Source organism: Lissotriton helveticus, chromosome 2_1 (genome assembly GCF_964261635.1).
Source record: "Lissotriton helveticus chromosome 2_1, aLisHel1.1, whole genome shotgun sequence".
Classification (NCBI taxonomy): domain Eukaryota; kingdom Metazoa; phylum Chordata; class Amphibia; order Caudata; family Salamandridae; genus Lissotriton; species Lissotriton helveticus.
The window spans coordinates 784,840,064-784,863,877 of record NC_136059.1 but is presented as its reverse complement, the minus strand read 5'-3'; the positions used below and the strand labels follow the sequence as shown (position 1 = coordinate 784,863,877).

General features: G+C 43.9%; 1 protein-coding gene across 4 annotated transcripts in view; it reads left to right on the top strand.

Moving 5' to 3' along the window:
* The window catches only part of EPB41L4A (erythrocyte membrane protein band 4.1 like 4A), a 782,364-nt gene that overhangs the window by 740,436 nt on the left and 18,114 nt on the right, over positions 1-23,814 (top strand). For all 4 annotated transcript variants that reach the window (XM_078675499.1, XM_078675502.1, XM_078675501.1 and 1 more), the window contains one exon: positions 8,334-8,453. In XM_078675499.1, coding sequence (XP_078531625.1) covers positions 8,334-8,453 — 120 coding nt within the window. The remainder of the gene's footprint in view (positions 1-8,333; positions 8,454-23,814) is intronic.

Below are 23,814 nucleotides of genomic sequence, written 5' to 3'. Positions count from 1 at the left end.
ATCCGGAAACGAACTGAATAAGATAATAGAAGTGCCATCTCATGAGAGCAGATTGCAAGTTTATATGTGGACGGTCCGCAAGGTAAAGCATTAAAAACTAGGAAAATTTAATGCTAAAGAAAAATAAAACAGCCAAGTACTTTATCGAGTCTTAAGCCAATAGGCAAGGTAAATAATAAAAACTTGACAAATAAGTCAATGAATTGTCAATGAAATGCTAGTACTCAGCATATCAAACATGAAAAAGGTCTATGACATAACTGTGTATGCAAAATAAGCTGCAACAGCCTCCAATAGGAAGTCACCGTCTTCATCCGAAAACAGTTCAGCCATCCAATTTAAAAGCGGAAAAGAACATACGTGCTCTCCCAGCACCGGATCCTCTATCACCATCAGAGGACAGCTCGGTGGGTTTTCAAGAAAGCTCTGTTCCAAGAAAGACTGTGCTGCCGCCAGTAAATTCCAGGGACCAAGTAGTCCATGCATCAATGCCACAGCCATAATCCTTTCGCCAGGACAAACCAACTCGTGAGTAATGATAGGAGTCATCCGCTGATTAAAGTCGACGTCAGGAGAAACCGGTCCGCAGAGACACAAATCAATGGCCCAATCGAAATCACAGGTCAGGCAGTGAAATACAGGCTGGACACAGGTGAAGTAGGAGAATCGAAAAGATAATCCATATGCCGTGCTTAATATCGCCAACGGCATTGTGCCATAATATTCTAGCATGCGATTGCGGAACAGTGTCAGCAGCTGCAGGGTGGGAGGTTGCATAGGAGGGACATCCATATTTAAAAATGTAAAAAAGCACAAGAGCGTCCGCTGGTAATGCAAGTAAAAATGCCAATCCACGAAGCAGAGTGGAGAAAATAGAATGAAAGGAAGCAGGGATGACTCCAAAGATTTTCTCAAATGAAGTCACGAGACCACTGGTAACAACTTTAAAAAAGTGCGCCAGGGCCTTTGTGGAGGATGCGTTAAAGATAGTCGGAACCATCTTGCTGAAATTGAAAGGCAAATCTGAATTGAAAAGGGTCTGCACCTCTGTACGGGTGTTCGCTATGTGAAGCACGAAAGTTTCACGGGCCGAACTCAAGGCCACCTCTCTCTGAGACAAAAGAGCTCTTATTCTTGCCATGCCGTTGAAATCTGTCCCAAGGTTGGTATTTGTGGCCAGATTGAAAACTCCCTATGTTCATGTGTGGGAGGAAATAGAACATTTCTGCAGCAAATAACCCGTTCACTTACTGTTACGATAAAAGGAATACTTTTAATTAACTCAGAACAATCTTCATTATTGAGCATCAAATAACTACCATTTTCCAACAACTTGAACGTGGGGATGATAGCAGGAACTGGCGTGCCTTGCAACACGCAAGCCATATTTGGTCGGTGTTTGTTGCATGAACCGTGTGTGAATGATCTGGCGTCTCAGTGCATTCCTCTCCATTCAGATAAACTTCTTGATCATCTTTGAAACATCTGTATGTGTATGGAAGCGACCAGACCTCATGAAGAAAAGCACTACCTAAAGGTTCATAACGACCTATTGGTATATATTTCATACAATTTGAAAACTTATATAAAGCAAAAGGCAGCGTTATTAAACCGTGGATAAGGCACGTTGCCAAAAAACCCGCAATCCTCTGCTGATGATGTCACTGAGCATGTCATGAATGATGTAATATGTGACATCATCAGCAGTGGATTACGGGTAATAGTATCTCTAGTTTACTCCCCTATAGCTGTCTTTCTTTTAACATAAGTGTCTGTTTCCTTCCCTTATACTTACTGTTTTTGGTTCGCTTCCGGTTCGCGTACCGGCGAGCGAACTGGGAAGCGAACTAAGAGAAATAGAGGTTGGCACAGTTCCAAATATTGTACCAATTTTTTAATAACTGGGAGGTAGTTCTGAAAAGAACTTTTTTTTTAATTGTTTTTGTTGTTTTATATTTTTTTTATTATTTTTCGGAACATTTTTTTACTTTTTTTGAATTTTTCTGAACAGTTTTATATTTTTTTGGGTTTTTCTTGGAGGGGGCAATGAAAACGATTCATTGTAAAGGGCTCAACAGGAGCAACAAAACAAAAAAAGAAGTATTTATTATTTTGGGCGTTTCGTACAAACTTGCATATGATAGTCAATAGCTCTGTTGATCAGAGTGATGCTTCTTTCTCCGTAGGAAATGAATCCATCGCAAAATACGCAGATGTGTTTTACTTCACCAAATTTCATTTGTATATTTGGCACCATCTCCCTGCCCTCTGGTCCCGTTACTTCCGGTACAACAGATCTTCTGGCCATAATAGGGAGATTATCTAGGTCGTTCCGAAACTGTGCAGCACTGTAGTTGTTAGGATGCCACCTAGTCATATGGCGATGCATTGTGTAGTTTCCGAAACTGTATTTTTTCTCGGTTCCTCTGGACAGTCTATCTTGACATATAAGGCAAGTTACGTATCTTGCATTTACTTTTTTCTGACCTTTGGGAATTTTAAAAAATTGCCAAATGAAGTTTTCTTTCCGGTGAGACGTCCTGGGCTGCTCAGGCAAAAACTGCCTCTCTTCGTGCTCGTCGTCCTGTTCCTCTTCTTCCTCTTCTTGTTGAATTATAACTTGAGCAGGTGGTCCACTCTTCCTTGGATGTGGTGGAGGTGGTGGGGAAGCACCAGCTGAAGCTACTAAAGAAGCCATTGCTCAGTGATCACAAAGGGTCTTTCTCTCACAATGATGAAAGTCAGAGTGAGGAAAGAAGGAGGGATTTTCATCATTTGGGAAAAACAAGAGTTCTCAACCAATCAAAAGTGTTCATTTTAGATTATATGACCTAGTCTTACATCATTAGGAAACCAAAAGTGAAATGAACCAATGAAAAGTGTTATTACCAAGTCACATGACTTGCTGTGTTTACGTTAAGCGCTTTGCAGGGCCTCCCGGTTTGCTTCCAGAAACCTGCGCTTTGCGACTCGCTTCGCGTACCAGTTCGCTAACGTAGCACGTCATATGACGTATCACGCGACAACGTGAAACGTCATGCGGACGGGAGGCGTCACGATGTTGTTTTCTAACGCGGCACTTGCGGTAAAGAAACGTTTACCGGCTCGCGGTCTATTTCGCGGCATCAAGGTCAGCTAACGGGAAGCTTCCCGATTCGCGAAGCGGGAACGAAGAAAAAAAAATATTTAAAAAAAAAATTATTCATAAACATATAAAATATATTTTTGGATTTAAAGAAGAATACATTTTACAGCTACAGATATTAGCTGTTAAAAAACCAATGAAATTCACAGAAGAAACCATAGGTTATAGACCATATATAGTTAGGAATTAGCATTTACAAAACCTTGAAAATTCACTGAAAAAACCATAGGTTATAGACCATATATAGTTAGGAATTAGCATTTAGAAAACCTTATTTTACTCACACAAAACCATTGAAATTCCATATATAGTTAGTTGCACTAACTATATATCGCGCACCCGCAATCCACTGCTGATGATGTCACATATTACATCATTCATGACATGGTCAGTGACATCACTGATGACATCACTGATGACATCACTGATGACATCATCTAGTGTCTGTGTGTTTTTGTAAAGTTTAAATACGTTTTACATATTGAAGAATGACTGGATGTATGGAAGACTGAGTGTGTGTGTGGCTGGCTGGGAGGTGTGTGACTCTGTGCATATCAATGTGTACTTGTATCAGTGATTGTATAAGAGAGTAAGTATGTGTTAGTATATGTGTGAAAAGTATGGTGTTCTGTGTTTAACTATAGATGAGGAAATCGAAGTGTGATTGATTCTTCACAGGACTGACTAGGTGTATGAGTGCATATGATAGTGTTCTAATAATAACTGACTGTATGTATGAGTAATTGTATGGGTGAATGAGTGAATGTGTGTGTAGACGTACGAATCAGTGAGTGCGTATGTAGTAACTGGTATTGGTGTGTCATGATGTCATCAGTGATGTCATTTGAGATGTCATCAGTGATGTCATTTCAGATGTCATTAGTGATGTCATCAGTGATGTCACTGAAGTATGGTGTTCTGTGTTTAACTGTATAGATGAAGAAATGGAAGTGTGATTGATTCTTTACAGGACTGACTTGGTGTGTGAGTAACTCCATGGATGAGTGGCAGTGTGTGACTGTCTGCATAGGTGTATGAGTGCATATGATAGTGTTGTAATAATGAGTGACTGTATGTATGAGTGATTGTATGGGTGAATGAGTGAATGTGTGTGTAGACGTAGGAATCAGTGAGTGCGTATGTAGTAACTGGTATTGGTGTGTCATGATGTCATCAGTGATGTCATTTGAGATGTCATCAGTGATGTCATCAGTGATGTCATTTGAGATGTCATCAGTGATGTCATCAGTGATGTCACTGACCATGTCATGAATGATGTAATATGTGACATCATCAGCAGTGGATTGCGGGTGCGCGATATATAGTTAGTGCAACTAACTATATATGGAATTTCAATGGTTTTGTGTGAGTAAAATAAGGTTTTCTAAATGCTAATTCCTAACTATATATGGTCTATAACCTATGGTTTTTTCAGTGAATATATATATATATATATCGAGAGAGAGATTAAAGCGGATGCGTAAAGTGTAATAACCGTCACTAGAACACTGGGTTAAATTGGTGCAGTGAGATCAAAACAACAATGATGAGGTCTGATGAGCCTGGCCCAAATTGTTTTCTTTGGTAAAGTGAATGAAATATATGATGCATTTGACATTTTTTTTCAAGTGAGGTACGCTTGTGGTAATAATACCTTACCACAATAGCAATTAATGTGTGAATCTGTGTTTATTAATGCCCTTGTTTGAAATAACGTGTTATTGGACCCCCCTTTACTTTGACTGGCATGGCATTAAATGTGTGTGTGTGAGCGAGAAAGAGATCATTACTATCCAGTAGTGGGCACTTGAGTATTACTTACTTGTTGAATTTCACCTGATGTCGATTCGGTTCCAACGGAATCATGAGCTACATGGTTTCCTCCCTTCCGTAGCAGAGTGCGTAAAAGCAGCCTGCCAGCTGTACCTAATGAGGGTGGTGATGTCTGTCTTTCTGTGCATTTCTGTTCTTTGAGGGTTTGTATTTTAACGCAGGTGCCCTACCTAAATACAACAATCACTACAAAATACACATTACACAATAAACACAATTATTTACAATAGGTCTCCTTTTGTTTTTTTTGATACACTAGAAAAGTTGAAATGAAAATCCATCTTTTTTAGATACTATTAGGATTTCGCAAATCACTCCCTTTTACCAGTCATCTTACAAAGCACTGTGTAACAATGCTCTGGGGGTTGAAGGGGTGAACATAGGCGGAAAGATGGATGTACGTGGACATGTCTTTCTGTAATACCAGTTGTAAGCCTGCTATTGGAGTGGACAAGTCAAGCATTGCCTTGCTTACGGGACATGATGAGATCAAGTTGACGATGAAGGCTTTACGGCAGAGGGTTCCAGAGCGAAGCTGGTTCAACATCAAAGGAGTGTGTGCATTTTGCTTGTGCAAAAGACGAGTTTTATAAATCAAGATATCAAGATTCTTCATTGCTGTAGTTGGGAAACATCCTTTACGATGCAGTAATGACACTGCAGTGCCATTACAACTCGGGTTTCACAACGCAAGTCGTTACCACGACTTGCGCTGGAGGGCGCTCTAGGACAAGGAATAGTGTAATTTACTATCCAACACCTTCCCTACTGTATGTAGACTGGAGTTGGAATAGTAAATTACACTACTCCTAAGTCCAGCGCCCTCCAACGCAAGTCGTTGTAACGACTTGCGTTGTAAAACCTGCGTTGTGATGGTCTGCGGTGTTTTATACTGCGTTGTACCATCATACATCCCTGTAGTTAAAAGTGACCTGTGCCTGGATTCTTCTGGTCACCGTTCTTGAGTTTCTAGCGGCTTAAAACCACAAATGGAGGGTTCTATCCCATGTCCACTGAGCTTTAAAGGCTCTGCTGCAAACTAAATGAGGTTTCTGCCAGCAGTGTCTAAAATGCGAATATTTACCAGGGAAAGCAGTAAGCATTGATCCAAAAAAAGTGCTTAATCCTTCAGTAGGTGAACTGTTATCTTTTGTTGTTGAGAAAATGTATCATCCTTTCGGAGAAGACGTTGGCCTCGTGACATACACAACGTTCACAGGTCATGATGCTACGCGCCCTGTGGACAGGGGCGACGGCGGCTGGTCCATAGGGGCAACGGGGCAGCGCCCTACAAAAGAAACGGCTCACTGCAGTTTGGGCAACAGGAATGTAAGCAGACGAATTTGTCTGTTTACATTTCCGACCGGCCTGTGAGTCACGGGTGAAATTGCGCATGTGTCAAGGCACAGCACACGCAGGCGAGGAGTCCAGAAGATGGTCCGTCTGCGCATGTGAGTGAGGAGCGTCGCCCCTCACTCACATTCACAAACCATTAGGCATGCTGCGCATGCCTAATGTGGTGCAAGCGTCTGGAGATAGGATCCTGCTCGGGCGGTGACGCGTTTTTTGCAAAGTCGCCCCCTGCCCTATCAAGTGGCAGTATATAGAGTAAGTAAACAAGGGTTAGCCGACACCCTGCGCATCCAGTCTCCTGATTTGGCAGTTAGCATTGCAAAAGAAAAGAGCGGGCAGAAGTTAGTGCGACGCGGTACTGGAGGAGAATGGAGATGCCTGGTAAGTTTATTTTTTTGTCCACGAGTCATGCAGGCCGCGAGGAGAGGCATCTGTCGCCAGACGATTCCACACTGAACGAGATCGTACATCTGAGTGAGGGGTAAGCAGGTGGGGCGACAAAGCAAGCTTGAGGCCAAGGTGGTTAAATGGGCTAATGCTGCACCACACAGAGCAGAGGTGCAGGTGCATACTAAAAGTCGTAAACAAGATCTTGCAGATATCAGAGCGCTTTACATTCAATCAAGATGGGTATACAAACTAATTTTTTTAAAACACGGATCAACAATTATATTTTGTGTCTGGTTCACTATCATTGGCTCTGGCTCAGCACGCAGAAAAATCTACACGGTATGAGTGTTCCAATGATGGATGCAGGATGGATGGGTGGATGCATGAATGAATGATGGATGCAGGATGGATGGATGGATGAATGGATGGGTGAATGGATGAATGGGTGCAGGAATGGATGCAGGATGGATGGTGGATGGGTGGATGAATGAATGATGGATGCAGGATGGATGGGTGGATGGATGGATGGTGAATGGATGCAGGAATGGATGCAGGATGGAGGATGGATGGGTGGATGAATGAATGATGGATGCAGGATGGATGGGTGGATGGATGGATGGGTGGCTGCATGAATGAATGATGTATGGATGCAGGATGGGTGGGTGGATGGATGGGTGCATGAATGAATGATGAATGCAGGATGGATGGATGGGTGAATAGATGAATGGATGCAGGAATGGATGCAGGATGGATGATGGATGGGTGGATGGATGGGTGGGTGGATGGATGGATGGGTGGATGAATGAATGATGGATGCAGGATGGATGGGTGGGTGGATGCATGAATGAATGAATGATGGATGCAGGATGGATGGATGGGTGGATGCATGAATGAATGATGTATGGATGCAGGATGGGTGGGTGGATGGATGGATGGGTGCATGAATGAATGATGGATGCAGGATGGATGGATGGATGGATGAATGGATGGGTGAATAGATGAATGGATGCAGGAATGGATGCAGGATGGATGATGGATGGGTGGATGGATGGGTGGATGGATGGATGGATGGGTGGATGGGTGGATGAATGATGAATGCAGGATGGATGGGTGGGTGGATGCATGAATGAATGATGGATGCAGGATGGATGGGTGGATGGATGGATGGGTGGATGCATGAATGAATGATGTATGGATGCAGGATAGATGGATGGATGGATGGATGGGTGGATGCATGAATGAATGATGTATGGATGCAGGATGGGTGGGTGGGTGGATGGATGGATGGGTGGATGCATGAATGATGTATGGATGGATGCAAGGTGGTTCGGGCTCGCTCGCTCGCTGCGGTGCATTATGCAAATTAGTTTACGCCCCACCACTTTCAAATGTCACCAGCCGCCCCTGACAGCCAGGGTGTCAAGGATCCGTTCTACAGCGGCCTCCTGGTAACTTGTATTTAGAAAGTGCTTCTCACAGCACTTCTGTCGCTTCTAAGGGCTGTAAATAACTGTTATTGCTATTGTTTAGTGTACGTTACTGTGATGTATGTACAGCAAGGGATCAGTGCATTATTTGTGAAAGGCTCACTCTGTGCGTGCCTCCCTTGCAGGCTGCGGCAGGAGAATGACATGGTGGATTCTGCGCCTCAGTGGGAAGCTGTTTTGAGGCGACAAAAAGAGAAAAACCAGGCAGATCCCAACTTCAGGAGATCCAGGCACAGATCCCGGTCGTAAGTACACTCCCATCCTTGTGCAGTGACACACCTAACATCTTATTTTCTCTATCGATCAAGTTTCTTTTTCATGTGAGCCTGAAGTTGAAAGGCAGAATAGTAAATGTAAGAGGGGCCATTTGGGAGGGCTGCTCACCTGCTGTAACTTCCCCATTTTCCTTAAACTGGAACAGTAGGTCTCTGACTCTTTATTTTAATGTTGTGAGAGAACACTCTTTAAAGCACATTTTTTAGGCCTGAACTAATTATAATGGTCTTGGATATAGGAACTCCCTGGCAGGTTAGACTAAAGGCTGCCCTGGCTGGAAGACTGAAGGGGCGTGTCCATCTGTGAGGTCATCGAAAAGGCACTGATTACTCCTTAGGGAAGAGTAGGGTGGAGCTGTCACGTGGGACTCAACTTATGAGCTCTTTTCTTGCCTTGCAAAAGGAATACACTGAATCACTCCAACCCTTTTTGATTGGAAGCAAGTGTTTCGGGCTAAAGTAGCTCTTTATCGTAGGTGTTTACACGCAGGCGCTATACCAGCGTGAACAAGTGACACAGATTTCAGCAGAGCGCACACTCTTGGCGCAGTGCCACGTGTGTTGTTTAAGAGCTGACTCTCCTGAGCAGCACATCCATCAGTCATACATCTCTTGTGCAGCGGAGAGGGCATCCCTTCATACAGTGAACATTCTGGATGTTTTTACTACCTACCTTGCATTTCATATTGTGTGCGTCGACTTCATTTTTATTGTAAGCAAGGTAATTAGACTACCCCGCTAACACGGATCCTTCTCCTAGTCTTGCGGAAGGAGCACACACAATATTATGTATGGCCTCACCATTTTAAGTGCTCCATCACCATCGAGACTCACCTTGTGTACTGTGGTGGGGGCGCAACCACCCACCTATCCCCTGACTCTTGAATAGAGGTGAAAGCTGTACTACTGTCCGCAGTGGTTGAACTCTGATCCACCAGCTGGATCAAGTTTCATCCGCGATACGACGCTAGAAGCGATTCTTTCAGGTTAAGCCTTAAGGTGACATTGTAACTGGTTGGTTTGGAGTTATAAATGGTGACTTCTTGCGTGCTCCTGCCACCTAGTGGTGCATTACAGAATAACGTCGCCACTTTTTACAGTGCAAGGCGACCGTCAGTAGACACATTGGGTCTCCCCAGGATATTGCGGCATAGATTGTCAAATTTTGCGGCACAAAAGTGGAAATTTAGCGGCATCATTCCTTTTCAGCCTTAAATCAATGTAAACTGATTCAGCAGGGTATTTCACTGTGAAAACTGGCGTGTTTAAAGTGTCCGCGGCTCTACGGAAGCACAGCTTCAATCTGTACCTCTTTAGAGGGGGCCCTGTTTCTCACTGGGGTGTTCTAGCACCCATGTATGTACCCCTGCCAGGGCACCGCTGCCTTCTGCACCTGTCTGTTTTAAAAAACAGTAATTTCTATCACCATTTTTAACATTGAAAATATATCGATAATACAAATATGGCCCATAGAGGAAGTCCTGCTTAGCTGCTGGAGCACTAGATTTACTAGAAAGTAATGCAGCGAATTTGTGAGTGGACAAAGACAAGGATATTCATTTAAAAAACTATCCTCTTTTCTGAAACCCAATGGTTTAAAAGGAGCCTTAAAATATCCACAGCAGTTCTAAAGCACTGCTGCAGGGTACATAGCTGCCAAAGTTTCAGATTGCTTATGTGTGACATTTTCATAAATTCACTGTACATATGAGTGACATATGTGTAACATTCAATGACTATGAGTGGCAATTTCTCCTGAACAAAATCAAGCAATGAAGTCTAGGGAAACCGATAAATATCAGATATTACCCCGATTTGAGCAAGTAGAAACTCTAAGAATATCTTGCAACTGCAGCAAAGAGATACACACCGGGGGCCTGCTGCTTTCCTCCTTGATGGCTTGCCTCTAGGTCCCACATATCAAGGGCAGGAGTGAGTGGCATGCACACAGAGGTCCGTGAAATAACAGTCAAACAGATGCTGACTCAGACACATGCTGCCCAGTGTTAAAAGCTGGCAGTACAATAAATCCCCTGACACAATGCTGACTATAGGTGGCTGGATTGTTAGTTTTGCATGAGCCTGTGTCACTTGAAGAAAGGTGGGTCTTGTGCACAGTTAATACCACAGTAAATCGGTGTCTTTGGGTGGACGTTTTTAAAAGATTTGTTTTGCTTGTAAAAACATTTTAAACATATATAGTATTTACATAACAGTACGTCAGTTGATTGAATGACAGTTTTATTAAATGGAATATGTTTTGTTACATTTAAAAGCTACACTTATATGTCTAATAATGCTTCCTTCAAAAAAGCATTTTGGTGACCTCCGACCAGAAAGAGGTATGTAGCTGAGGTAGCAGTGGTATGAAAGCCCTGCAATAAAAAGTCCTCTACGGTTCTCAGACTTGCTATCTCCTGTCTCCGTGTATTTGCCAAACTCATGCCTTTTGACTAGATATATCCATGTTGTTAATTACTGCTTGAAGAAACGCTGAAGGGTGAAAGAGGGGGATCCGAAGACCTAAGGTGTTTAGCATTTTGAAATGAAAGTCTTGTCTAAAACACTATCCATACTAATTTCTTTAAGGTTCCGAAGTGCATCTGACATTGCAACTACCTTCCCTACGTTCAGCTCCGACATATTTTTCCTGGCTCACTTTAAAATGTGTTACACTGTGTGAGATTATTGGTGAAGAACTACCTGCTTGGCACAGTCCTTTACCCACAAGAGGCGAGGGGGAAAGTAGGGGGAGTAAGGGGGTGGGGGGGGGGGGTGGGGGGGAACACAATAAACACTGTCAAAATAGCCAATGTTCAATCCAACTCGGCTGCCCCAGAACCGCTACGGCTGCAGCTCCAGCGCTCCAATGCTGACGGCGGTAGAAAGCAAACACGCATGGTGTCCTAGATTTATTTTACTAATTACAACAATACAATTCATCCCAGAACAAAAGTGCACTCTTGGAGCTTAGAATGCACAATTTGTTGCCTACTACACGTGTTGGTAAGGGCAACAATAACAGAATGATACTGACTGGCTGAATACATGTAAACAACCAAAATGTACCCATCAGAATTCTGTGCTGGTAAAGTTCTGCTTTTCCATACTGTAGTATTTTTTCATGCTGAAGCGTCATCCGCCAGTGTCAGAATAACAGACAAGCAAGGATCTTGGACAGGCGGAAGCAGGTATTCGACGGCTGGACGGCGGCATGTAGTGACGTGTGCGCGCACAGCCTATTATGGGGCATTGTTTGTTTTGCAGACACTTTGGCAAATATCGCGGCGATAATTGTAAATATCGCGGCCATCGCGCTAGTTAGCCGATTTCGCGATTTCTTCGTGAATTGCGAAATGCTGGAGGGTCTGATTGGGGCATGTTTACAAGGGCTTTCCACCACCTGAGCGTCCCATATTAGGAGTCTCCGGTGGCACAATCAGTGCTTTAAGTGGGCCGGTACTGCCCGGTACGTAGTACCGGCACATTTTTATTTTGTGAGGGAGAGTACCGGCACTTTTCAAGTCCGACGTAATACTTTTAATTGGAGAGTACCGGCACTTCTCAGAAACAAGCAGGTACTCGGTTACAGAGTACCTGCACTTCTATTTTCCAATTTCAAGCACTGGGTACAATGCCCTGCTCCATATTTACAATGTGGTGCTAAACCACTTTGCGTATCGTAACGCCGCATTGTAAATATTGTACCCTTTTGCACAGTTTTCTGCATCCAAGGGGAATCCACTAGGTGTTGCTGTGGGCGTTCCACCACAACACCCATTGCTTTTTGACGCTGTCCCAGATTTACAAGAGTCTGTAAATCTGAGGCAGCGCCAAAAACTAATGCCATTGAAAAGCAGGCATTAGAGTGGTGCAACGAGAAGAAATATTATTATTTTTCCTTGTTTTTTGCACTTTCTATGTGTGCTGCAGCACACATAGAAGGAGCAAATTACCTTTAATGAGTGTTCAGGAAGGTGTCCTAAACAATCATCCCTGTAACTCGGGCACCCTTGCACCACGGTGCAAGGGTGTCAGCGTTGGCGCTAGGCAACTTTTTTAGTGCTGGCGCAAGGGAAAACACAGGGGTGCACTGTATTGTGAATACGGCGCATCCCTGCATTTTTTAAATGATGCACTGCGGTGCTGATAAATTGCTTGCAGTGTCGCACTGGGCCATTTCTTTTTAAATATGCCTCATTATCCCCCGAGTCCTCTCACCCCACTTGATCACACCATCTCCCCCTCAAAGCACTTAGGGGCATATTTGTCTACGTATGAGGCCTTTCGGTTCTTAAAGCTCCTTCCCCATGGGTATGATCATATATTTATTTTTTAAACTGTCTTTTTGTTAAAGTTCTGTCAGTTGCAGTATACATTATCACGTGAACATGAGTGTTGGGAATACATAGAAACCTTACATTTTAGATTTGCGGTTTGATATCACAACATTTACTGTGGACCATGTCCCATCCATATGCTTTACATCAGCATGAATAGTTTCTTATGTGTACTCCCCCTCCCTTCCCTGCCACCTATTCTTCAAATTCCCCTATATTCCACCCACATATTTTCCCCCATTTCCAAGGGCAGCCTCTGCTTTCATAGACCACATTTTCTGTTGCACTGCACCAGTATAGGTTGGACTTCCACTGCTCTACCCTATGGGGCGTGGGGGAGGGGGGACTCAACACCCAGGTCCTGGCAATGTTTCTCTTGGCCACCATTGCTGCCTCCATTAGGCACAGCTTCTGATATTTTTTCCATTCCCATGCCTGCTCGCCCGTCACACACAAAATGTGCTATCCAGGCTCCAGGGAGATTTCCTGTCCTAATTCCTCATACCCGGGTATGATCATAGTCTTAACCATCTAGTAAAATAAATTGTATGTTTACTAAACAATAGTCTATGTTAAATGGAAACATCATCTGCAACGAGTACTATTCAGCACCACATCTTTTATTATAAAACGAGGACAAATATGTTAAAAGATCAACATTTTCTATTTTTGCATTGTATTTATTGTGTGAAATAAGAATTAATTGTATTTAACAATAAAGTGTTTCTAGCAAAGATTTCAAAACGTTATTATTATTCAGGAAAATTCTGCAATATGATGTGAAGCTTTTAATAAAGGCTTGTACAGGTAAGGTCAATCTTTTAAGCATTTTGTGCACGTCTCACCACATTTGGTTTAGTTGCTTATAAAATGAAGCTTGCTCAAACATTTTGTGGCCTAGTGCTAACAAGCTACGTATTGCAGTTTGCACATTTTAATGTCATGTCAGTTCAGACTGATTTGCATATAGCCATGTCTGAACTGGGGTGGCAGAGTGGGCTAAAGAACGGTGGTGGATTAAACCCAGATCTTTTGACTGGGTGTGAGTGTTTGATTGGTTCAGATGCTCCGTCCATCACCACCCCCTTTTGTACCGCTTTTGTCAACATAGCAGCACAATAAAACGAAAATGCCCTAGGGAGACACCAAATTGCCACACCTGTTACTAATCCAAAGGTATTAATATGTGGTATGAGTGGAAGTACCCTGTCAGGTGGAAGAAAGTCCATATCGAATGACTGTATGAAGAATCTGTTAGCTGTGGCACCTTCAGATTAATTTAAAGAAGAGACTGACAACTGGATGGGTGTGTCGCTTACAAACCTTTTCCTGGTTGTGTGGTTTACTGTGGCCGAAGAGTTGTATAGTTCTGTGAGAGTGGCGTAAATTCTGCCTGTCGTTAATTTATTATATCACACATATAAAGTTACTAACATAATATTTGATACGGAGGTAAGCAAGTTATCTCTGTGAGTGTGACGAGTGTGACTTAGTAAATAAAAATGGGGTGGAAGTGAACGAACAGATCTGGATATGAAGCGCAATGAGTAAACAGGTATTTGGGTGGGGGACGAGAGCGGCATTACGAAAAAGGAAGTGGTCTGCATTTTCTTATCCCATTGGAATAATTAGAAAAATGTTCGTGTCCAATGTTCGACTGTCTGTGGTTGGAAGCATCCTCATACACTGGGCATTTGTAGTTATAAGCAGACGCTGACTGGCTGAAAAGAAAACAGAGGGCTACACTCTGATCTTGCAGTCAAAGAAAAACATCTGAGACATTTAGAAGTCCTGACCAGCTCCGCTGCAAGAATGTTCGGACTCCCAGAAGTGCACTTAGCTGTGTGAGAACTCCCTTCTCCCTAGAAACAAGACCATTCTCGTGGTTTCTGGTGGTGATGCAGGGATGCAGCTGTCTACGGTGGACTTTATGCAGGACTAGCCATAGCGCAGACATGCATAAAGAAGATACACCAGACACCAGCAGCCTTTCGCACCATCCCATATGTACAGTTACCATTTATCCCATTAAGTGATGTACATGCTGATACCCTCTTACATCCTAGACAGCTGGGTGATTGGTGTGTGGATGTGCCCCTCAAGGTTTTTGAGACATTGAACGCTTTTTATTCACTAATCATCCCACTGGGTGAATCCCACCAGCAGTGGGAATCCTATCTTGGCATCACTCCTTAGTTTGTAGAGATTTGTTTAGACCTGGGGCGTTCTGCCCCAGTACTCCGCAGTTCTTCGCTGTTCCTGCAAACCGTTGGGCAGGTTGGCTATTGCCAGAATCATGACCATGCAGGCAGAGAGAGGGAGCACAACCTATTTCCAACCTTATGGAACGAACCCCACTCGTTTACTCAGGGACAGCTTAAGGACTTTGGGGGCCTGGGCCAAATATCTTTTGACAATCATCTTCGTTGGGCCCCAAACATTTAAGGGGACCCCAGTTCTTCAGGGGGGCCCCATTCAGTGCAAAGCCTTTGAATATTTATGAGATATTGTAGACCCTTTTCATATTGTGAAGAGGGCCCCATTATGTTTGCGCTATGCCACTGTCTAGGTCTGTCGTGAAAGCTTAATGATGGGGCCCCTGGGCCGGAGCCGACTTTGCTGATTCCTTAAAACGTCTCAGCGTTTACTGTGCCCAAACATTTGTAGGTTCCAACTTCTCAGAAGGTCTCCCGTTTCTCTGTGTGCCGTACCGTAGCAAATACGTTACTTGATTAATGTACAACACATGCCCAACTTTCTTGTGTAATTTTTTCTGAGCACTGACCCCGCCACCACCCCACCCCACCCCACCCCCCCCACTTACTGCCCCACACCTACCCTCCCCCAGTTGCCTAGGTGCCATAGCTTTGTTAGAAGTAGTGCAGTGAAACGCGTGGATGGCGTTGAGTATTGAAATGGGGCACACAGTGTCTGCTTTGGGGAAGTTCTTGGCATTTAGGACAGTCTAATGGATAAAGCACTAAAACAGCGCCAAACCCCAGCATAACTATCCAGATCTGCAGGCGTTGAGCTCAGTCCAGGAGGGGTTGCTGCTTGGGTTTGTGTAGGTAGAGTGGCTTAAGGTGACACTGTGGCTGTGTGATGGCAGGCAGCCTCATCAGATGAGCCAGAATATGGGGTATAAAGAAAGTGATGGACCTGTGAGTATCTGCGTTCCCTCTACTCCATGTAAGGGAGGACAGGATTCGAGGGTGTACGCCTCACAAGCATTGTGTATGATGCTGAGCAGGTTCTCCCAGCCTTGTGTACTCTTGGTGGGCAGGGGAAGGCCATACCTGGAAGGTGGTGGCGATGCTGGGAGGACAAGCAGTTGCCAAAAAGTGTGGCAGCAGCAGAGGACACATCATATCCAACAAGAAGAGGGAGTGGCATTTCAGATTGGCACTATCACGTCTACAAGTGGCATAGGTGAAGACAGAGGCAGAAGGTAAGCTGTGGTAGCAACTGTAGCAGGTAGTTACTGCAGGATGTATGCAAAGCTTTTTCCACACACGTCTTTGATACTTTCCAGGGCATGTCAGTGCAGTCCAAAAGGTATAAGTACTTTAACAGGCTTCAAACATGTTGGCCAGATACTGGTTTATTTAAAGACTCCTGGTAAGTGCCAGTATTGGCCACGGCCAGAGAAGTGCTGCTTGTGTTCCTAATTATACTGAGGTGGCATGCAGAGCAGTTGTAAGGTTGCACACTGACATGCCTCCATTTTATTCTCGCTTGTTTGCAGACACGGGGGCAAAGACACAAGAAAGTACTTTCTCCAAACATTCAAAGACTGGAGTAAGATTGAAGTATTAGAGGACGATTGAAAATTCGGGCGTATGTCTGTGCCTGCCTGGGCTTTTATAGGGGTGTACATATACATGCACCTACTTCCAGTAGGCTCAGAATCTGTCTATCCTTAAAATATTCAATTGTATGTCAATGTCGGAGAGATGCTCCTATATTAAATTCAGTTTGTAAATTAGCTTTCCTTTTACCAAGAGTAAAACAGCCTTCATATAGTTGAATGAATGCCCAAGGTCCCATGGCATTTGTTGACGTCAAATATGGTAGACGTTTATTTCAGTCTTTTTAGATTTTTAGGAATATGTATCGAAAAATATCTTTCTTTCCTTGAACTTGTGTTCACCTGCCGCTAAAATTCACACCAAATTTTACCAGAAGCAAAACCTTTTTGTGTACCAATGTTCTGCTTGACTTGGCGATAAACTGCAGAGCTGTTTCTTGCCTGAGATCAGACGACTGCTTTGGCACTTACAGTGTGGCAGTATACACTGTATCAACTTCATCGCAGTACGTCAACTGGAAATTTGCGGCATTGACTTTACCAATCTTGTAATATACCCCCTGTAGGACCTATGCATCAAGTTGCCACTACTCAGTGTACTTAGACTTTAGACAACTGACAATGTCTGGAACTCAGGGAGATTGCATATATTACGGACCCTTACTATCAAGCACCTTATCCATTGTTTTCAAGAACAACATAAAAAGCCGAGATGCTTCCGTTGTGTAAATTCAATTACCAACTTAAATAATCAATGAAAAGAGACAACACACATGTAGAGACTTCTTTAAATGACATTAGCCCTTGTGGTGGAGAGTTTGAACATTGAAAGTCAATCAGAATGCTTAATTTTCAGGGAATAACTACTGTTATTTGCAGTCTGTGGCTGTTCCTGCATTAGGTCGTCCATTTTCTGTGACCCTGTCCCAGTGCCCAGCCCTTCACTATGCCGTTTTCCTGTCTTTCTGATACTTTTCTCGAAGGATGGGGCGGTGCCATCAGTCTCCACGTCACACCCTTGTGAACATGCTGGGGGCAGGGCCAGAGCTCTGGGACTATGAGCACTGGGAGGGACAGCCTTAGTGGCACCTCGTGAGATTGGAAGGGCTGGTGATAGTCTGGGCTGGGAAGCAGAGGGCAGGTGAGAGGTGGTGAGGTTGATGATTTGATTTTGGGGTTTTATAGAGCGGTCCTATGCCCTGACACGTGTTGGCTTAGGGTGACTGAAAAGGAGTGACTTACATGACTTGAGTGGTTGTGCTAAAGTAGTTTAGTCAGCTGTTTGTGTGCACTAGGGAGCTGAGGACTATTTGCGAAGAGCTATATCTTAAAAAATGTGCATTGGGAAGTGGAGTTAGGCGAACATAGACATTACAGCTCCAGTGAATGATTCTGCTGCAGGTGCCATTCCTTGCTGCATTAATTTTTAGGTCTGGCTACAGACAGCTTTACTGCTGTTATTTCTGGAGCTTATCAACACAATAACAACAAGGGCTCTTGAGTCAGCCCCCTTCATCCATTAGCTGCTTTGAGTAGGCCCCTTGATCCATTGGCTGCTTTGAGTCAGCCCCCTTCATCCATTGGCTGCTTTGAGTCAGCCCCATTAATCCATTGGCTGCTTTGAGTCAGCCACCTTAATCGATTGACTGCTTTGAGTCAGCCCCCTTAATCCATTGGCTGCTTTGAGTCAACCCCCTTCACCCATTGGCTGCTTTGAATCACCCCCCTTCACCCATTGGATGCTTTGAGTCAGTCCTTTTCCGTCATTGTTTGTGTGAAGTCTCACTTATATTCTGGAACACTCAGTAGTATTTTGCATATGTGTACATTTTCACGATGCAGATTTCTCTTTGGATTATAAAAGAGTGAAACTGAGGCTTACGTGTGAGGGGCCCGGTGTCTTTCCTCAGTGTCCTGGTTTCACAAATGGGCTTTGCTTAGAGACATGCTACAGTTTGCACAACTGCCTTTCCCTAGCTGCTGCTCTTGCCACCACCAGCACCACAGTGGCTGTGAGCAGCAGATTATTCTTAACTACGTCAGCCATGTTATTACTTGCTCAAAAAAGGTGCAATTTGTAAGGGAGTCCGGTTTGTGATAACACAACTAGGTAGCTCAGCACCACTTCTGTTATACCTGTTTCTGAGGTGCTCTGAATGCAGGAGAGTTTCTTGCATTGTTGCTCTCTTGCTGCAGCACCATCTTAGTAGCACCACCATTTGTATTTTCTCTGTAGCTCCTGAAAAGCATCTGCTTGGTGCAGTAATCTCATCATGACCGATTTCCCTCCGCCCAGTCAGCCCCTTCTGCTACCCAGCCTTATAGCTCCCCCTGCCTGCCCGCAGGCCCTGTGAAGAGCAGGGGCTGCTGGGATATTAAATACTAAATGAGTAGGACAGAGTCCGGCCCTTTCTCTTAGTATAGAATATACCATCAATCTCTGCCTTTCTAAGTCTCATCTTTGAAACCCAGCTGCTAACATTACATCATGGCAAAGCCAAAGGGAATGGTATGGTGAGCAAAAAGCTGCTAACATTACATCATGGCAAAGCCAAAGGGAATGGCATGGTGAGCAAAAAAACAATAGATTTAGGCCCGGATCTCTCTACTGGGGTGAATGTATGACATTGTTCTGCATTCTGTCCATCGATTATTCTTTTTGCAACGTTACATCATGAGCACCAGGTGACTTCTTTTGGACCTTTCTGCCTATGCCAGCAGGCATTGGCAGGCTCCTTTGTCCATGGCAATGCTAAAATCAAATGATGAACAATCTAGTTCCAAAAAACCCTCGTTTTAACTTCTCACCATCATGCCCAACTTGATACCTACTACTTATATTAAGCTATTCTACTATGTGGGCATTACATTCTTAATGAACCCTCTCCAAAATGGGCTATTCACTTACCTTGTTATTGAGGAGGGACTGATGAGTGTGTTTAAGTCCATTTTCCTTTTTTCGACCGTGCAGAGAACCCCAGTGGTTGATACTACTAGATTAAGCTATTGGATGACATGCTACCCCACAGCTCACATCTGATATGTTAGTAGAGGAATGTATATATGCCAGGAATACAGAAGCTTGACCAGCCCCAGGAAGCTTAAGCTTTCTGCAAGTGGTTTTCATCATAGTGAACTGTATTTTCCCCACATTTTGTGAACTGACCCGCTGCTTTGGTGTGTGCTCCATCATTTAACGAAGAGTACATTTGCATCGATGTGACAAGTTGCCTTTACTTATAGGAGGAGTTCTGCTCTCAGATGGGCTCATTTCAATTGGCAGGATGTACACAGAGTAGGAGGAATGACAATAAACACTCTAATGTGGCCTTGAGCACGCTTGATTGTTAAACTGTGGTTATATGTTTGTCACTGCCATAACCAACTACAGTTCTCCACGTCTATGCTTCTTCTCTGTCTTGCTGTAAATCCCAGGTGTTCAGATTTTGACGGTGTTCCTCAATCTCCTCTTTCGTTCTGGCTGTCTGAGTTTTCCTTGCCCAGTTCTTTCCTCCTCAGTGCCCGCCCACCTCCACCTCATGTCCTGTCGCTACACCGACACGTGGAGCCGCTGTGGCAACATATCCCCTCCTGGGTGCGCGCGGAGCACGCTCTGCAATGGGCTTAGCCCCTGCCCATGTCCGTTCAACTTTTGTTTTCTTTTTCTTCTCTCTCAGCATCTCAGATCAACACACATTAATTGTCCTCCATCTTGGCACGTGTCTCGAGCAGCTCTCTGCTTCCCAGATTGTGCGGTGACTGGAAGCTGTCTTGCATCACCTGGTCGGTGCAACGCCCATTTGAGTCGATTATTCTAGGCTTCTTGCAGGCAGTCAGAAGACTGATGCGGCAGCTGACTGGTAGGAAATCTGATATTGTGAGCCAGATATGTTGTCTGGAAATAAACTCTTCTGTTCAGCAATTTGTTAGCCTGCTATGAGGCAATGTAGTTGTGTACGCATTACACGTGTCTGCAGATAGCCTCTTTGGTCTCGTGACAGAGCAGCAGTATTTGTCCCTCAGCTCATTGGTAGAGTCACTATGCAATATAATTAATCTGGCAGTCAGTTGTTTTGAACCTGGTTTGTTTTCCTTTGACACAATTATGTATATTAAAACCCAACACAATAAGCGTGCTAAAACCACCCTGGAAAGCCGTTTCTATGGTTGTTTCTATATTGCATCAGATTAGAGTCTGGAGTGATAGCATGCAGTTATTTACACAGAGTGTGACTACAGGGGGATGCTCCCACTTGCACTCCATTTTGAGCAACGTACTGATGAGACTTGGTCAGAAATCATATGACATGTCTCTCTCTTTGATGAATTTATCTAAACCATCAATTTCCCACTCACGAATGGGATGGGAGTTTTGATTGATAAGTGATCACAACTGTGGCCGGTGGTAGTCAAGGGATTTCCTTGATTATACCTATGGACACATGGGATAAGGTATAACATATGAAGGGCGTATTCCCTATAATCCTTAGTCAAAAGATATGTGCATATACATACACATGTCTTTTTAAATGACATATGAAAAACGTGAGGTCTTGTATTGTTTTGTACTGGTTTGTACCTATATTTATGTGGTGTGTTTATCATTTCAGTAACACATGAGTGTCTACACAGAAATTGACTAGTCAGGTCATTATATGTAGTAACACTTATCACCTCACACAAAAATAAGGGGGAGAGGGTATTCAACCCTACTACCCCAACCCTCAAATTAAAACCTACACACACATAAAGGGGTAGTGAGGAAAGAGAAAATGAATGACAGATAAAGCATACAAGGACACACACAAAGTTTGTAAAAGTTGACCTCACTCACACACACAAGTGTGTGTGACATGCTTCATCATTGGGTCTGCTTACAATACATCCTGGCGTAGCCATGCACAAGATGGAGCATAAGGGTGGGGGTAACATAAAACAGTACAGACGGACGAATACAAAAACCAGAGGTGGGTGCACAGTGTTACCAACCCAAACTGGGAAAATGTGATAAGGACAAGAGCAGTGAAATTGTGAAGTTAAAACTGCCTCATGAGTACCCTACGTCTATACCTTTATTCCAGAGTCTCATGGACAGGATTAAAAAAGTGAAGGGGTGGATATATCTATGAGAATCGAGGACTCACATCAGCCCCCCCCAGATAAACTGCTAAAGTCAACATGTTTCGACCGATGTATTAAGTGCCCAAACTCAAGGGTCACGCCGGTCTTCCTCAGGACTCCATATCCGTCCCAGTCCACCCTGTTACCTTAATAAGGTTGAAATCCAGGGAGAATGGCAGTATATACTGCTTAGTGGAGGAATTCCCTTTCACATCACGGGAAACGTATACTGTGAACGTAAGAAACATACAATCAACATTATTGCAGAGGTCCCTGTGGATGAAGTAGTATACACTCATACCATTCACAAACGGCGTTCTTTTAAACCATATAGTACATTGTCCCCAAATCGCGGCCAAACTCGGTCGCGTGGTCATGTGATACATTTCCCCCAAACGCGACCAAAATCAGTCACATAATCACACTGGGTCCTGAATCGGTGTACCCAGTGTTCAGAGTGTTGATCATGGCTCCCAAGAGATTAAAAACAAACCCCCCCTGGAGACTCGGCAAAAAGAACTATCCATTTAAAAACACTCGCACCTTTAGTGGTGGTGTTTGTTACCTGATAGTATAGAGAAAGTCAAAGACAAAGCCAGCCCCTGGTCGCCCCACTCACCGAGTCTATTGAAACCCCGGGCTAAAAAAGGCAGCGGGCTGGATGAATTTCCTAGGACACAACCTGTAGGTTTAAAAGAGAAAAAACGCTCAGCGAACATGCTGAACCATCCCCAACCTCAGTCCAGAAGCACTGGCCCCGATGTGACTATAATCGATAGTCAGCCCGTACATTACACGGACCGAGAATCAAGGGTTAATTACTAACTTGGTGAATCAAAAATCTAGTTCAAACTTAATGTCCCTGGGAAGATTCAGACCCAATCGGTCAGCCGCAGACCTGCCGTGAAGTGCAAGCAGGTCTGGCAGACGTTGTCTCAAAATACTACACTTCCCGGTCCCTGGGCCAATCACCTGACAGCATGCCTCCCACGTGACCGCATGTCAAGTGTGATGTCATAGGGAGGCTGATCCTGGCTCGTATATTAGAGAAAAAGCCTCAGGAACCCCCTCAAATCCTTATCTATCAGCCACAAGTACTATGAAGTATGTAGCGCTACCGGCACATACCAACAGGCCGAATGCCACTCAAGGCAGAATACCAATAAGTGTATATCTGTTCATTAAAGGAAAAGGAGAACGTAATTATCAGGAGTCAGGAAAGCCTCACTCAAATAACAAATTCTGTTATATATGTTCAACCTGGGATGGGGTAAATAGTTAATAGAAAGCACCACCATTCAATGAGCCAGTTACACCAGAAACAGCCTCCATGTATTCCAGATAGAACCAAAAATGGAGACAGGGTCTGCAAAGAGATGTATGAGCCCAGATTCACAGGAGATCGGGAAATCATGTACTAGATGGGCTCACAACTGTAATAGACCTTGAAGAGGCATGTACCCACACACCTCCATCTCCTCCAACAGAAGTCAACATGACCAACCATGTAATAGTGAGCCAACCCCCAGGGGATCAGTTAACTTCACAATTTCACTGCACTTGTTCTTATCACGTTTTCCCAGTCTGGGTTGGTAACACTGTGCACCCACCTTTTGTTTTTGTATTCGTCTGTCTGTACTGTTTTATGTTACCTCCACCCTTATGCTCCATCTTGTGCGTGGCAACGCCAGGATGTATTGTAAGCAGACCCAATGATGAAGCATGTCACACACACTTGTGTGTGTGAGTGAGGGCAACTTTGACAAACTTAGTGTGTGTCATTGTATGCTATATCTGTCATTCATTTTCTCTTTCCTCACTACCCCTTTATGTGTGTGTAGGTAACACTTATCACGTCAAACACGGACATTCCCTTGAAGATTTGGTTATTGACTAGGAAAGGGAGTGACTCAGATCAGGGGTCTCTAGTCCTGAACAAGGCCGAAATTACTCTTTATGGGCAATGGTAAAGGACGAAATATGTTGACATAGAAGCAGTACAGGAGAAGAAGGGGGCCCTAATTTCCCCCAAACCACCTTCGCCTCTTTATATTTTAACTCC